Genomic DNA, 15,134 nt, shown 5'->3' with positions numbered 1-15,134 from the left:
TTGAAATAGCATTAAATCTTCTAACACATTATATATATTTAAACTTATAATATGTTTTAAAACATTAACTTTGAATTATTGCTAAGTGTATGAGTTTGTAACCAAATGCTTACTACTTTTTAATTAACATCAGGCTGATACTTTAATCAAAGTTGCTAGAACCGTTCGTAGAAAAATTGCTGTTTTTTTACTGGAGAGATTTTTTAGTGAAGAAAATGAAGAGCAGACAGTAACTGAAATTAATAACGAACTTGTTGAAGGTTAGATTGGAATTTTTAAAATTTTATGTGTTTTTGTTGTTTAGAAAGTTTAACCATTAAAAAAATATATTTCTTAGAATAGAATACTTTGCATTTTAAAAATATGCTTTTTAGCATTAAGCGATTTTGATTTTCAAAGTATTTTTTACGAATAAGTTAAAAGTATAGAATATTCACCATAAAAATACTAAAATTATTTAAATTGCTGCATTAAGATACAAACTTTTAAGAATGTGCTTTTTGTTGAAGAATGTTTTGAATTTAGTTTCTTTTTATATACTTATTTAAATTTAAGAATGTAAAATTAAAAAAAAAAACGTTATTAAGAAAATAATGTAGCACTGCATCATCTTTAAGATACATCTCTAATAGTAAAAACTGAAATATTTACAAATATAAGTTTTGTAAGTTTTTTGTTTTAACAGAAGCAGAGTCAACAGAATCTACGACGGTTTATGTAGACAAAATCCCTCACTTTACTCTCCACGGTAAATAATATTTTAACTTAATCATTTTTAAACTTTAGTTTTATGAACTGTTTAACATAATCAATTCGCTGCTTTGTTAATCTAAAATTCTCAGTTTAGTATTTTAAATCTTATTCAACTGATGATCTCGTTTGATTTGGTTCAAGCGAGGAAACATTGTTTAGTTAATAAAGTTTAGAATTTTAAATTGTTCATTCTCCTTACTATTAAGTCGAGAACTTTTATTGCGCTCTAAAAATTAATAATTATACAATCTAAAATTTTAACAATTTGGTAACTTTATTATTATTTAAATTTCACAGACCTTTGCTTGAGCGATAGTTATATGATGGCTCCAGAGGAAGAGAGTAGCGATGAAGATAGTGAGAGTTGCAATGGTAAAGAAGAACAATCTAATGATGACGATGATGAGTTAAAAAGTCTCACAAACAGTAATGATAAAGTTAGTGAGCGTATGAGCTGTGATGAAGGAACCTCCACTAAGCTAGATAATTGTAATGGAAAGTATATAGACGAGATGGAAAGTTTCAATATAAGATTTCTATTCCAAACAGAAAATGAGGAAGACAGTGAGAGTAGCTGTGTGGTTGCACGCGAGAGTTCTAATGAAATACCAGATTCTTGCGAGAGCCAGTGTGACTTATTTAAGATAAGAGTTGATGAAACAGACAATAATAGAGAGAGTGATTGTGATAATGAGAATGAGAGTGATTGTGAAGGTGAGAGTAAGAGTGATTGTGAGAGTGATTGTGAGAGTGATTGTGAGAGTGATTGTGAGAGTGATTGTGAGAGTGATTGTGAGAGTGACTGTGAGAGTGATTGTGACAGTGATTGTGAGAGTGATTGTGAGAGTGATTGTGAGAGTGATTGTGAGAGTGATTGTGAGAGTGATTGTGAGAGTGATTGTGAGAGTGATTGTGAGAGTGATTGTGAGAGTGATTGTGAGAGTGATTGTGAGAGTGATTGTGACAGTGTGAGCGGTAGCGATAAATTTGTCTCGTACCGTTACACCGACGAGCATAAAGTGTGTATGCTTTCAGAAAGCAATAAAGCAACTTTTGCTAAGATGAATGCATTGTGGACAACGAAAAAGCGTGAGAGTGTGGTTGATAGTGATGATGAGTGGTGAGTTGTGAGAGGTTTGTCAACAAGAAAGCAGCTAAAGTATTTAGAAAAAAATTATTTTATTAAAAAAAAATAGTCAATAAATGAAAACTAAAATAAACCGTTGTTATTCTAATATCTTCAGTTCGTTTAATATCAATAAAATATCGTCAATGTAGATCTTTTTTTAATTTTCTATACTTCAACGTTATAAAATTTCAAAGTAGTGAAACTAATGTCAGCAAAGTAAAACAAATTTTTCCAATTAAATTAATTTATGTCTAAATCTACATAGACCGTTAAACATTTTTTTTAACACATCCGAGTCTCAAGATATAATACAAAATCGGCTATAATAAAAATATATTTAAAATAAGCAGAAAATTTTTTGTACTTAGCTATTAATTCGGTTTATAAAAAAACAAATTACTCCTAGTAGACTTACTACAGCATCAAATAAAGCAAACGTGCATTCATTTACTTTACATTATATTAAATAATTATACTTAAAATACTTTTTTATACCTCTATCCCTGATCTATTTTACCTAAATTAATATTTAGTATTAGAGTATGAATTTAAAATTTAGATAATGTGATTTTTTTCAGTTATATTGTTGAAGTGATTAGTTTATTTTTACCTTCTTGTGACTATTAAATTCATACATAACATATTTGTAAAATACAATCAGCAACATCTAAAAAGTTAAGGATTTTATTATGTGCTACTAACTTATATATATTTTTCTAACTTTTAGAAAGTTCCTTAACGATATCTTTGAGAGAAGTCTTATTTTTTCAAATCAAAATGTTTTTCCTGTAACAGTTTTTTAGTTTACTTAATTGCTTACAGTAAACTTGTTTAACTGTGCTATTCATATATGTATATATGATATTATTAATATCTATCATATTCATATATGAATATTATTTATCCCAACTTATTAGCGCATACTAAAGTTTTAACATTAAATAAAGTACTAAGTTACCGGTACTGTTTTCAAAAGTTTAGGAAAAAATATTTGTAAAGTTTTTTAAAGTTTCAGATGTTTAGTAGTAACGCTACATAAGCATATTATTACTTGTATTAAATTACGTTAGTTAAAAAGTTATGAAGATTATCATTTAGAAGGTATTAGGCGACTTAATTTTTAAACACAAACAGAGAAAACTTTATAAAAACATTTTTTTTTAATCTTTCTGAATATCGGTTTCCCACTACTACAAAAAAAAACTTACTAAAAAAGTTGTGAAAAACAGTTATTTTGTTTGCTTTCATTAAGCTTTGTTTACTAGTTTAAATTAAGGTGAGAAAATAACTTTTTTTAATAAACTTGATCTTATTTTTTTCAGTTTAAATAAGCAATAAATTGCTTTAAATGTTCAAGCCAACTTTTGAGCTTTAGACTGTAAAAGCCAGAGAATACAACAGGTTGTTTTTGTGAAAAGAAAACTAAAACGGTTAATAAATAAAAAACACTAAAAGTCTACTTCTTCCTACTTGGACACTTGTAGTTTATAAGTTTTTTCATACCTGCTGAAATTCTTCCGCGATTAAAGATTTTTTTCTTGGTTTTTTAAATGCAAGCTTTTAATTTAACTTAAGATTCAAAAAAACTGTTTTAGTAAGATAAAATAACTGAAAAGATGTTGTATTGTTAACATATATTTTTTTTATTTCATTAAAACCAGTACAGACTTATATTCGATTTAAGCCCTAATAATTTTAAAAAACCATATCATTGATATAATATCAATTACCTAGTTAAAATTTAGAGCTTATGTTTCCTTGGAACAAATACAAACTCAAAAAGTTGTATTTCCCAAAACTGATAAAATACAAGTTGTATGTATAGTAAACACAGTACTTAAAAATTATTAATAATTGATATATAAATATAGACTCTCAAACTATAAAGATAAATTACAAAAACATATTTATAATGTTTTACAAGGATTTTTGTATGAGTCACTAGTATACTACAACAGCAACTTGTTGGTAACAATCTTAGCAATACCAAGATAGTTTTATGCTTCTTTTAAAGATGTGAAGTTAGAATGAAAGCACTTTGTAAATTTAGAAACCTTTTCATAGAAAAATGGATTGTTTCTAGTTAAAAGAAAGATTTTTTTTAATATTCAAATTATTGTAGCATTCAATGTCATAGTTCACAAAAAATAACAACATTCTTCTACATAAAATGACAAGTCAAATAATCTAGGGTTTTTCTCAAACTATATAAAAATTCATATTTTTCAACGTTGCTTTTTGAGCTTTTTTAAAATTCCAATTTTAGTGGCTTAATTGATTTTTTATAAGGATTTTACTAAAAGGCAGCATCTAACCATAAAAAACCGTGATATTTTTTGTAGGATTTATATTATTTTTCATAAAAACACAGTTTTACGTCCCTTTTTTCAAAAACATATAATTAATAAAAAAAAAAAATATATTGCATACAAAGAATTAGACGGCACATTAGCATCGTGAACTTTTAAAACACGAAAACTTCTAGAAAACATTTACAATGCTCAGATATTAGAAATATAAATCAGTAAATAAAGTTCAAATTAAATACATACGTTGTAATATTTTTAGCATAATAATTTATTTTATATATTTTCTGTTAATTTTGTATAGCATAAAAGCTGTAGACTATATAGAAAAATCAGGCAAAAATTATGTAAAGCTCAAATTTGATTTTAATTTTTTAAAAAGAAAACAATAACAAACCTAGTTTTGAGATATAAGTATACTTTATTACAGAGATTTGCACATGAAATTAGACAACTTTTTAACTATTTTGAAATTTATGGTTACATTTTATTTATCAAATATAACTATTTGTGTTAACTAAAAATATTACTCATTTTACTGAGTAAAAAGCTTATTCTAGTAACAATAGTAAAAATAGTATTAACAATAGTAAATGTGCTAATTAACTATTTTACTTTTACCGGCTTTGGTGAAAAAATATCTGATTTTTCAAACAATTAACAAAATAGTTAACTGCACTCAAGTAATAATGGTTATGTTAAAACTTATTCAAGTATTAAAACATAAACAAAAATGATGTTTAAAAAATTGTCTAAATTTATAAACGCATATTTTGGTATGATAAATATTTTTTTTTACTTAATTAAATTAATGTAATAAGTTAAGAACCAAAACAATTTTCTAGTTATTTATTTTTGAGTTTTGTTGATACTTTGTTTAAATTTGAAAATTTAGATAACTGTTAACTCAAATAAAATTCAACTTTTGAATTGTTGCATTAACTATTTTTTTAAATTAGTAGTTCTTTCACCAAACTATGTATTTACAAAATTCAAAATTTTGATTAAGCAACATCTAAGTTTTTGTTTATGTTTACATTAATTAATAAGTTTTAATCATAACAAAAACATTATTATTCAAATACAGTTTTGTTAATTTGTTGAAAAGCCAGATATTTTCCCACCGAAACAAGTCACAAATAAAATATTAAATTAGCAATTTACTTTTATTTAACAGTGTATAAATAAAATATTATATCATTTTAGCTTCAAGTTTAAAACATTAAACAATTTTATTGAAATGCTGGAATATTCTTACAAAATATATTTTTTTAAATATACAAGCAACTAAAGTAAAGGACATACTAGTTTTTGAAAAAGATTTAACGGTATATTCAGGAAGCTTTAAAAATCCAAACTAAGAGCCTTTCATAGTGCTTTTTAAAATTATGACAAACAACTTTTTTTTAGAAATAAACTGCTCTTGAGCATTAAGAGTTTTATATAAACCAACAAAAAAAAATTTATAAAAATATACTTGACAAGTTTTGTCAAACGTTAGTTGTTACTTATAAACATCCTAAAAAAAATTAAACCTTTTTTTTATTTTGTAAGTATTTCTAAAATGCATTCAAGTAGAACTAGCAAAAAGTATATAATAGGTAAATTTTCATAAAAATACAAGAACAACGTTTAAGAAACTTTTTTATAAGTAAAAATTTACAATTTAAAAATAAATACCCTAAAAAAATTACAGTAGAAGGCAGTTTAAAATAAAAATTAACTAGGTTAAAAAGTAAAAATTTCTTTAAAAAATCCTTAACAACATATTAAGTAAGTCTATTTATCATCAAACTAACTACAAACTTATGTACAAACACAATCAAAAACTTTTAAATAAAAACACGGTTAAAACTTAATAAAAAATAAAAAAGTCTGCACATGCTTTGAAAATCAGATACAAGATTTAATAAGGATATTTATCTAGTTACTCTAACTATAATTTGTTTAAAAAAACTAAAATTTGTAATTGAATTATTTTTGACTAATGAAACAATGGTTGACCTTTTTAAATAACAACTATAAAAAAATAATTAAAATGGGTCATTTTCATCACTATCATCGTCACTGGAGTTGGGGCAAATGAGTTGACCAGCAGATGGTTTGGGAAGTTTTGAAAAATTGAACTGAGACGGCAGGTAGAAAGTATCCGCAACAGAACCCTGCTTCTTTATAACTCCGGTGGGCGATGCTAAAGTGTGGATAAAATTTGTTAAAGCAAATTTGATTACTTTATGGTATGTATGAAGTACTAAGTATTCTGCAACAAAAACATTTTCAGGGTTGCCACTCTTTGAGCCAAAAAATCTTCCCTGAGTGACCAAAAATTTCCCTGAGTAACCTTAAATTTCCCTGAGTTTCCCTGAGTTTTTTTCAAATCTTAAAAAATTTCTCTTCTAACACAAATTATTAATACCTCATTCTCTTTTTTCTTCTTTAATAATAAAAGGAAGGTTGTATGTGTATGCTTCTGCATTAAATTTATGAAAAAAACTGTTTTCAAAAACTCAATCTTAAAAGGTTTAAACAAATTAAAAATTAAAAACTAAATTTTTGCACAACTTTGTGTAAACTTGTTAGTTAACTTTCTACATAAAAGAATAAAGTTTAATTTGTAGGCAGCTGCAGTATATTTGTCATAGTCTTCATTCAAACATTTGAGCTGCTTTGTAAGTTTACTTTTTTGTTCTCCTAACTTGCTTAAAACCTTTATTTGGAACATTTTTAGCAAAGGGCTATAAATTTAAAACTTAAAAAAACTACAATGTTAATACTAAGAATATTTAAGAACTAGCCGCAAGGCTAAAAAAATTCTAAATAACCACTTAAATAATAAAAATTACTACTTTTGAACAAAATATTGAAACTGGATTAACTCAACCTCATTCTAGATCTAGAAAAAAATTTCCCTGAGATTTTCAAAAACTTCCCTGAAATTTAGAGAAAAAATCAAAACTTCCCTGAGTTTCCCTGAGTTAAAAGAAAAATGCCAACATTCCCTGAGTTTCCCTGAGATTCCCTGAGTTTCCCTGAGATTTTCTACAGTTTGAAAATTCCCTGAGATTCCCTGAATTCCCTGAGTTCCCTGAGTGTGTGGCAACCCTGCATTTTGTGAACACTTGGATTAATTTTCAAAATTTGATTTAACGTTTCAAAAACTTAAATATAAAAAATTATAGCAAAAATAGATTTATCATTATAAATCATAAATATTCATAGATATTCATAAAATTTTTATTTAGATAAATATTTACTTAAATCAAAAATTTTACCTTCGTTATTTATTGAAACATTTTGGTTTACACTTTCTTCGACTTCATTGAGTGTGACGTCATTATTCACAAACTCATGCATGACTTCATCGTCTTCCATTTGATCTCTTTCTACCCTCGGAGGGGGGACCGGCTGCTTCTGAACTTCAAAAGGTTTTCTGCTCACGTTGCCATGGTTGCCATGCACTCTGCTGCGACTCCTAGCGTCCTGGTGCCACGTCGAATTGTTATTGGTCACTTGGTGGCGCATGTGATTGCCGCTGGTTGCTATGGTGGCAAGGACGAAGGTGCACGCGAACAGCCGCTCCTCGCCGCACTCGACGACGAGAGGGGAGCCCCCCTGATCGAAAGCGAGCTGTAGTGACGAGCAGGCAGGGACCTCGCAGAAGGAGAGGATGGAGCGGATGTCTTTGAGGCAGAAGGTGATCTCCGTGTCCACTCCCACCTGTCGAGTGAAAAAGTTTTACTTTACTTGAGATGGTCATTTGTTTTATTATTTTGAAATTGTAAGCAGCAATGTTTTAAAAAGTTTATTTAATGTAATGCATAAAACTTCAGCTAACATATTTAATAGCAAATTTAAACAGTTTAAATAACAAAATTTAAAAAACTTCAAAGTGTTTTTATATAATTGTGTTTATAACTAAAAAACAAGGTTTATTCTTTTAAAGATCTTCTGTTGTAATTAAATCCTGGTAAACATAAATGTTTTAAGACTTTGTTTAATGTTTAATTTATATTTAAAAACTAGATTACAAGCTAATAAAAATCTTAAAACTACTTATAAGAAATATATTTTAATGATTTTCTTTAATTTGCACCATCGTTTGAATGTTAGATACAAAATTGTAAATTTAAGTTATTTAAAAACTAAATTAATGAAAAAAAAAATCAAACTAAGGTATGGAAACTTACAAAAAACAAAAATTTTATGTACATAATTGATCATGTTTTAAATACGTCAAAATAAACAGTCGAAATTTAAAATAGCTGCTTTTTTATTTACTTGATTATTAAATAATGATAAAAACACACTAAAAGAAGAACCTGAAAATCAGTAAACTCATTAGGACTTAGCACCATTTGAGTTTTCATTGAGTGAGTGATGTTATCCTCGTCAGAAGGAATTGATCTCAGATGAACGTTACACGGGTTTACCTATAACATATAGTTTATTGTAATTTAAAAAAATTCTAACACAAACTTATAAAATAAAATCAAAACATTAAACAAATTGAAGATGTAAGGTGAAGTTTTTTAAAACACCTGAAGGTTTAATTTGATAATTCTAAACAAAAAAACTCCAAACTTTTTAGGGGTTTTATAGATTCTATCTAAGAGTTTTTTATAGGAGATAAAAAATTAATTAACTATATTTTGAAACTTAATTAAAAAAAAAAAGTTAAACCAATTATAATATAAATACTTTTTTAAATACTTAAATTTACATTCAAGGCAAAGTAAAACAGTTTAACCAGCTTGGTTTTAAAGATTTTTAAAATTATTAAAAAAATCAGAAATTTAGTGTTATAAAAAACTTAGAACAAACAGCAAAACTAATTTTGACTGTTTTTCAAGTAAAAAATTTATTTATATAAACAAAAAGTTTATAATAAAATATTTAAATATCCAAGATGAGTGGTATTATCGATAAAGAAAAAAAAGTATTGTTAAATGGTAAGATCACTTTTTGAATGTTTTTACTACTTTAGAACATATAAAAACAAAGCTTTGAGTAAACTTTATGCTATAGACATTACATTTCAAATTTAATTTTACTAGCCAATTTAATATAAACTTACCTATGTATCTTTTTTAGTATAAAACCAACCTTAAATTATTAATAAGATATATTTTCTAAGAGAAAGATAATGATAAAAAAACTTTAGTAATGCAATGAATTGATCCATTCAGTTTAGTGTTTTTTTCACAAAAGAAAAATGTTTAATTATATTTTAAATTAAACTTCAAAAATTAAATACGAAAAATAAACTGAAATTTTCACAAAAAAAAAAACTACTTATCAAATTAATATATTTCCTTTGCCCATTTAATATTTATTGCAAACCAAGTAAATAATAACTTTATAAGGGGTAACAATAATAATAAGGGATAACAAACTCCATTTTTGTGTTAATTAAAACTGAAAACATTGCTTAAACTAAATATGATTATTATAAACCTTCCAATAAGTATTCTGTTTTAAACCTAAGCATAATAACATATAATTTGAACTTTATGCAAACTTTAACTAACACTAAGTGATATTTCATCTTGTTGAGAAATGAAGTTAGAAGCTGCATCCATCAGGAGTCGATAATCACATTTTAGTAAATTAGTTGATAAGTCTTTTCTGTACCTAGCCTGTTAATTTCAAAAAATATTGCATAAACTTAAAATAATTTTCAGCAATTAATCTTGTGTGAGCATTAAAGTATTGTTACATAAACACATTTATAATTTTTTTTTCAATAACTTTTTTCATTATTTTATGCAACTAAACTTATTTTCAAAGAAATAATTTTCAAAATAGAAAGTTCATTTGTATAGTTATTTCTTTTTAGATTGCTAAATATTAACAATACTACACATACTCATACCTTCATTTTTAAGATTTTTTGTGTTACAAAGATTTAAGTATTGTATAAATGCACTGCAACAGATTTTTTTATAATTGTGCATTAAAACACAAAATGTAGATTTTATCACAGCATATATATTATTTCAAACTTTTAAAGCACTTAATAATTTTAGAGTAGCTTTTTTACATAATATATTATATAAGGTATTTCAACCACATTGTTATTAAATCTAAGTTTGTTAGCTAGATTTCAAGTGTTAAAGAAAGGTGTCTAGATAATTTAATTGTACTCACCATATACAAACAGGTACTTTAGTTTTTATAAGAGATGTACCTTTATTTTGTAATGTATTTTCTATATTAATAGCTAGTAAATATATGTAAAAAATTAAATTGGCAGTCAACTTGACAAAATCAGTAACTGCTATTCTTGATAAAAACTTATATTTCCAAACATTAAATCAAAAATTTTAAATGTCTTTTTTATGAATTAAAGGCATATGGGGGTCCAACATATATACATTTTTTTTACAAAAATTAACATTGGCTCTTATTTGAAAGGTAAGATAATAAGCTATACGATATTTTATATTAAAAAAAAATGAACAATTAAATTTTGAAATATAACCAGTTTTGTAAAAAAAAATCCGATACAACCGTATAGATCAAAAATTTTGATTGCCAATTTTATCAGAATTTTGAAAAATTCACTAAAAATCTATCTCTTCCTTCATTTTTAAAGCAATTTACTAAAAAATTTCTTGAAATGTTCTTTTTTATATAAAAAAAAACTTGTATGTTTATTTAATAAAAAAAAATTAAAATCTGTTTCATAAAAGTTGTTAAAAATTTATTAAAGATTACTCTTATAAAACTTTTAAAACAATTGCTCAAAAACTGGAGGAGATAGATTTTTAGTGAAATAGTCTTATTTTGTCTTTTTAGTTTGCTCATTCCGTAAGGAACCTATTGTACCTTCTAACTTTGATCACTTATATCTCAAAAGTTACTTCGAGTTCCAAAAAGCGGTGAAAAGTAACTGATAGCTTAACTATTTATGTAAAAAACAAGACTAAATTTAAAAAAAAGTGTTTATCCACCATGCCTATATTAAACTCCATATATACAAAATACTTATACTATAATGAAAAAGTATGAAAAAAGTAAGTTTTAAGTTGATGTTGTTTTTTTTTTAATGTGACCTACAACAATTAAAAAAAAAACAAAGAATAATAAGATCACAAAAAAAAAACTAATCTTTATATGCTGAATTTTTTGAATTTTAATCCCTCTTAATTTACAAAAAAAATAACTGAAGCCAAGTTGAAAAATATTAAAATAATATAACTTACTTGTAAGGAATCACACTCTTGATAGTATATGTAGTGTGTTTTGGTAATATTGTGTCTACACTTAAGTTGGAATACAAGTCTACTTTCATTTTGATCAAGTCTTATTGTGCATTGTTCAACAGATCTCTCTATATTGTTTAATGACTTGAAAACTGAAATTAAAAGGAAATTATTAAATTTATGTTAGACTTAAAATTGAAACTATTTTTAAATTCATATAAGGTTAACCTCACCAAAAAAATAAATTACTTTATTAAAAGCCAATAAAACTTTTCAAATAACTTTTAAACAAAAATAATTTATAAATAGTTATTCCTTAAAATTTCTACAAAGTGAAACTCCATTTGTTGAGTGAAATAGGTTTAATTAAAATACTAAAATAGCTTTTATATAATTTTTTTTATTAACTATCTATGAATGAAGTACTAATAATCCATCTAATAAGTAATTTCACATAAAATGAACTTCTTTAAAAGTTTATAAAAAAACTAATAACCTTGAAGAATACTTTTCATTACAATCTTACATCTAAAAAACTCTCCATCACCAACAGAGTTATTTTGGAGTGAACTATCATAAAATGAAAAGTTTGCCTTCCAAAAATTGAAGCAAAAATAGGATGATCTTGATGAATTGACTGTTTTCAACTCCATTCCTTTTTCAAGGACTTCTATATATATTTCAAACCCAATCTTAGCCAGACAGTGGATAGCTTTTCCAAAAGTTTTTAAATTGACAGATGGTATAATACATTTCATTTTGTTAACTTTACTGTAAATTAATATACTTAAAACTAATAAAACTTGATTTAAGTCTTTTTATATACTAAAAAAAGGTTTTAATGTTATTCTGAATATACATGTAGTGAATAAATTCAAAAGTATAAATATATTCTAAAGAAAAAGATATAAGAGATTTACTGAGTTTCAATTTACAAATGCTCTTCGAAGTATTAATGCCATATGGGGTGGGGTAAATTACTTTTTTGAAATTAAGTCTTGTTTTTTACATAAAAAACAAAGCTACCGTTTTTAAAAATTCAAAGTAACTTTTGAGATATAAGCAATTAAAAATAGAGAGAAAAAATGTATGGGAGGCTCTAACTAAAAACGCAAAAATAGACTATTTTTCTAAAAATCTACCTTTTCTTTCAGTTTTTGAACAATTGTTTTAAAACTTTATCAGTCTAATTTTCAATAAGTTTTTAAAAACTTGTAGAATACAAATTTTTTTTTTAATTTTTGTCATATAAATTTTAATTAGCTTTCTAAAAGTTATTTTTTATAATAAAAAGAAAATTTTCTGAAAGCATGACATAAGTTGCTTCAAAATTTATGAAGGAGATAGATTTCTAATAAATTTTACAAAATTTTGGTGAAAATCAGCCTTGAAAATATTTTGTCTTATAGAAAAAAAAATTGTAAAAAAAAAAAATTTTTTGGTTTATTTTTGTCTTAAAATATATTTTTATATATTTTTTTATTTTTTCAAATTTCTTACAAAATATTTTTATAAATATTGCAAGGAACATTTCCAGGAAATTTGAGGCATTTTCTCAAAAAATGTTGGATGAGATATACTTTTAGTGATTTCTACATATTCAATGCTCTAGTTTTATCAAACTTTAAACAACATATTGTATTCTCAAAATTTAACTGGTCATATTTCAAAAATCATAAAACACTTTTAGCCCAGTTAAAACTCTAGAAAAAAATCAATTGGTGAAAAAAGTGACTTACCCTCCCCTATAGCCTTGTTTTAGTTAACCAAAAATATATTTTTAAACAATAAAAAAATCTTGGTTGCACAGCATTTGGAGAACACTCACAAGGCTTAAATCTCAAAAATAAAAACAACAAAGTGTTGGAAAATGATGAGGCTCAAATCCTCAAAAATGCTCCAAAAGCAATTGTTCACCAATGCTACAAAAACAAAATCAAAACAACTATGCAACCATGTGATCACTACCACCAGAGTGATCCCACAATCAGTTGTTGACAAAGCACATTAAATTATTATTATACTAAATACATTTTAATCTTAAAAAATATGTTAACAATGAGTACTTTAGGGCTTTTTTACTGTAATAATACTGATAAAAAATAAAAATTATTTAACAAAAATTGAAGATTCTCAATCAATTGTTAAACATAAACTATAACTTAATTTTTTGAAAAAAATATTATAAACAAAAAAATATAAAAGTAAATATAAACATATGCATACTAATAAATCAACATATGTTAGTTTAACTGCACCTAATTGAAAGCAAAAACTTATGTTTGAAGTTTTAATCAGAGGTATATAAATCAGTCTCTAAATTATTTTTTATAGTGTAGATTTTTCTTTGTTTGTGGGTTGGCCATGGGTTTTGATCTTGTTATATTCAACTCAGAGAGTTTTCAAAGTTACTATTAGGACCCCTACACCATCAAGCCACTCAAAGTACATAATACAATTATAGTTATATGTTGTAAAAAATTTCAACAACAAAAAAAATTTTTAAATTTTGAGGTATTTTAGGGATAAATGTATGTTTAATTATATTAACTCACAAACATGTGAGAATTTAAGTATTTTAAATATAATGCCATACCTGCTGAATATTCCACCAATGCGTCGCTGATTTGTTAAACATTTTTAGCGCTAAAGAGCATAAAAACTTATTAAATTTTCTAAAATTATTACGAAACTAGGGACAAAATGATGCCATAACATTAAAAAAGCAAACATATTATTACATAATAAAAAATCTAGAAAAACTCTAATATTTTAAACTTAACTTAGATGTATTAAGTTAACTTGAAAAATAACTAATTAAAGTTCTATAACATAAAACAGTTAGTTTTTAATAATTTAATTAGTGTATTTATAAACCACCAAGTATTAATGATTTTTTTAATAATTACCTATAAAAAACCAAATTTTACGTAAATTTTAAAATAAACAATTAAAAGAAATGTACTTTTAGGTAAAAAATTATAAAATAATCAATAGTAATTAAATTTTTATGTTAAAACTCAGAAAAAAATAAGAAAACCTAAAAACGTTATAACTTAATCAGTTTCAATAAAAACAATGGTATTTAGTACATTTTGTATATAAAATAAACAATAAAACGTCGTTTAAACGTCATATATAGATCAATTTTTGTATGTAAATCTCAAAATACTATTAAAAAATGGTTTGATGAGAAGTTTATAGAAAAATTAAGTATTTATAAAATTTAACATTTTAAGAGACAAGAATACACTTTAAAAACATTTTGAATTCTACTTATAACCCTTTAATACATAAATGACAGAATATTAAATATATGGTCCAAACAGGTTTACCAAAGGAATTAAATCAAGGTTCGTACAACCAAAAACTTTATTTTAAATTCTCATTGGTTGATAACCCGTTTAGTAATGAATTTTATTAATTCTTTGTTCTTTAAAACAATATTTTTCAATTGTATTTAAGCTGTTTTCATTGAAAACACTCAGAGAAAACAAAATTTTAAATAAAAAATATTCAAGCAAGTTTTTAATATAAACTTAAAAGTATAGTTGAAAAAGTTTTAAAATTATTAAAAAACAAAACTCTAAAAATAATTAAGAGTTAGTTTAATAAAGGAGTAAATTTTATGAGATCCATTTAGTTTAGAAATAAAATGAGTGTAAGGGGTAGGCGTAGGATTCAAAAAAGTTTATTAATTGTTGGTTAAAACTTGAAGCTTATACTTTGGCATAACAGTTT

The 15,134-nt window shown here is 24.9% G+C and overlaps 1 protein-coding gene across 1 annotated transcript; it reads right to left on the bottom strand.

The window, feature by feature from the left end:
* Window positions 1–6,100: 6,100 nt before the first annotated feature.
* On the bottom strand, window positions 6,101–12,151 carry LOC145831626 (cell cycle checkpoint control protein RAD9A-like). The gene is made up of 6 exons (XM_082938932.1): window positions 11,890–12,151; window positions 11,394–11,545; window positions 9,717–9,824; window positions 8,508–8,618; window positions 7,461–7,905; window positions 6,101–6,379 (listed from the first exon to the last, which is right to left on the bottom strand). Exons 1-6 carry the CDS (start codon window positions 12,149–12,151, stop codon window positions 6,222–6,224), a joined length of 1,236 nt encoding a protein of 411 aa, XP_082795058.1. The 3' UTR covers window positions 6,101–6,221.
* Window positions 12,152–15,134: the final 2,983 nt, after the last annotated feature.

This window comes from Thalia democratica, chromosome 3 (genome assembly GCF_965202585.1).
Source record: "Thalia democratica chromosome 3, ktThaDemo2.hap1.1, whole genome shotgun sequence".
In the NCBI taxonomy this organism is placed as follows: Eukaryota; Metazoa; Chordata; class Thaliacea; order Salpida; family Salpidae; genus Thalia; species Thalia democratica.
This window is presented reverse-complemented; position numbering and strand designations above follow the sequence as displayed.

Coding starts and splice junctions, on each gene's coding strand:
- LOC145831626 (XM_082938932.1), bottom strand. CDS start 12,151: ATGAAATGTATTATACCATCTGTCAATTTAAAAACTTTTGGAAAAGCT. Junction 11,546..11,889: donor AATGAAAAGTATTCTTCAAG/GTTATTAGTTTT, acceptor TTTTAATTTCAG/TTTTCAAGTCATTAAACAAT. Junction 6,380..7,460: donor TGTTTCAATAAATAACGAAG/GTAAAATTTTTG, acceptor TCCACACTTTAG/CATCGCCCACCGGAGTTATA.